The 2,257-nt window shown below is 35.5% G+C and overlaps 1 protein-coding gene across 1 annotated transcript; it reads left to right on the forward strand.

The window, feature by feature from the left end:
• The first annotated feature begins 48 nt into the window (after positions 1-48).
• Positions 49-1,936, forward strand: LOC118752972. Its single transcript, XM_036487818.1, has one exon. It carries the CDS (start codon positions 287-289, stop codon positions 1,934-1,936), a length of 1,650 nt encoding a protein of 549 aa, XP_036343711.1. The 5' UTR covers positions 49-286.
• Positions 1,937-2,257: the final 321 nt, after the last annotated feature.

Consider the following 2,257-nt stretch of genomic DNA (forward strand, 5'->3'; position numbering starts at 1 on the left):
GAATAATTTGCGAAAGAAACTCTTCCGCTAATTGTTCGCTAACTCGATACAAGAACGAAGGTTCGCTTCAGCGAACAATTTGCGAAAGAAACTCTTAAGCAAATTGTTCGCTAACTCGATAAATTTTCGGAGTGGCAGCACATTTTTGTTTTGACAAGCGTTGCTCGAGCAGTGAACATAAAATAAAGTGAAATATTATTATTTCTAGCATTTAAGGTGATTAAATAACCAAAATAAAGTTTGTTTCATAAAATTTGCATTTGATTGTAGTTTACGCGTGTGTATAATGCCAAACAGAAAGTGTCGCAATTTTATACGCGAGGCTAGCCATGTAGCAGCCGCAATAGCTACCAAAAGGAAAGCTTTGGCTGAAGTACCAGAAGGCTTGGAGAACAGCCTAGACATTGCGGTTATTGGCGGATGCTTAATCCCGATCGACATCCAACCAAACTGCACCGACTTAGTGCCTCCATGTACTGCAATTGGTGACATCGATATTTCAACCACAACAAGCAGTCAAGTTGAAGGGGAGCCTTTCACAATAAGATCAGCAAAATGGGTGTCTGCTAATAACATTAGTAAACAGGCGGGAAATGCATTGCTAGTTTTGCTATCTGAAAAGATTTCCGACTTACCCAAGGACGTTCGTACTTTGAAAAGTACACCACGCAGTATAGTGAAACGAAAAGTAGACCCAGGGGAATACGTTCACTATGGCGTTAGGGATGCTCTTACAGATTTTTTAATTAACTCTGATTTCCATTCTCCAAATATTTTTCTTAATGTAAACGTTGATGGGTTGCCTTTGCTCAAAAGCTCGCTTAAACAAGCTTGGCCAATATTAATAAACGTGAATGGTACAAAACCCGTGATAGTTGTAGGTATTTATGTAGGCAATTCCAAACCTAAAGACCCAAACATTTATTTAAAAGAATTCGTTGACGAGCTACAAACATTAGTTAGAGATGGAATGATTTGTAGGAATAAACACTTTAATATCGGAATAAGAGCATTTATAAATGATGCACCAGCATGGGCATTTATTTTAGGAGTTAAACATCATTCTGGATATTATTGCTGCAATAAATGTGTTCAGAAGGGAGAAAGATTTGAACGACGAATTATCTTCAAAAAAGAGCATAATGTGTCTACATGTAATGAAAGTTTTAGAAACCGCTTGTACCCAGATCACCACAATATAACCGAGGAACCTGCTTTAGAAAAACTTCAAATCGATATGGTAGAACAATTTCCTTTCGATTACATGCACGTTGTTTGCTTAGGGGTTGTGAAAACTATATTAGTGGCTTGGACAAGAGTAAGAAGGCAACCTTTTTCTTTAAGGCGTGACTCTATAAGCCTTATAAGTGCACAATTTTGTTCATTAAAAATATTTTTTCCAAAAGAAATCAGCCGAAAACCAAGACCACTTGATGATTTAGAAAGATTCAAAGCTACAGAGCTTCGTACATTTTTACTATACACTGGACCAGTAGTTATGAAAGGCTTTTTAGATACTGCAAGATATAATCATTTCTTGGTTCTCAGCTTGGGAATAAGACTTCTCCTTCATGAGGAATATTGCAAAACCAAAAATGGGCTTGCCGATGCTTTGCTAAATAAATTTGTTGAAGAAATACCTACACTCTATTCATTTACAATGTTATCTTTTAATTTCCATTGCTTAACCCATTTAAGTAGACAGGCGTTGAAATTTAATTCTTTAGAAACTATTAGCGCCTTTCCTTTTGAAAACTTTCTAGGGCAGTTGAAAGTTATGGTTAAAAAAAGCGACTTCGTAATAGAACAGCTATACAATAGAATTGTTGAGAAAAGCTTATTGAATGTTTTTCATAAAGTAGACAAATTTAATAACAATGTGCCCGGTCAAAAAATATATCACAATAACTTTTTCTTTAATCCTTTAATATGTTAAGGAATGTCAGTACAAGATATACAAATTAGTGCGAATCGAAAGTTACGGCTCTAGTTTTATTTTGCATAGCAGATTAATTCGTGATCTCCAGCCGTTTTTCACATACCCCATAAATTCAACCATGGTGGGCATATTTAGCTCAAAATCCTTGTCATTAGAACCTGAAATTAGCCAGCACCGAATTGAAATTATTTCCGGAAAAATATTTCATTTAATAGAGGGGGGTATTCATATTTTTTTTCCTTTAGTCCACTTTTAAAGGCACCTTTTAAGAAATGTCAGACCAATTTGAAATTTTATTTGACGATCCGAGGGTTTTCA

The sequence above is a fragment of the Rhagoletis pomonella genome, unplaced genomic scaffold (assembly GCF_013731165.1).
Source record: "Rhagoletis pomonella isolate Grant_MI unplaced genomic scaffold, Rhpom_1.0 Rhpom_scaffold_02016, whole genome shotgun sequence".
NCBI lineage: Eukaryota > Metazoa > Arthropoda > Insecta > Diptera > Tephritidae > Rhagoletis > Rhagoletis pomonella.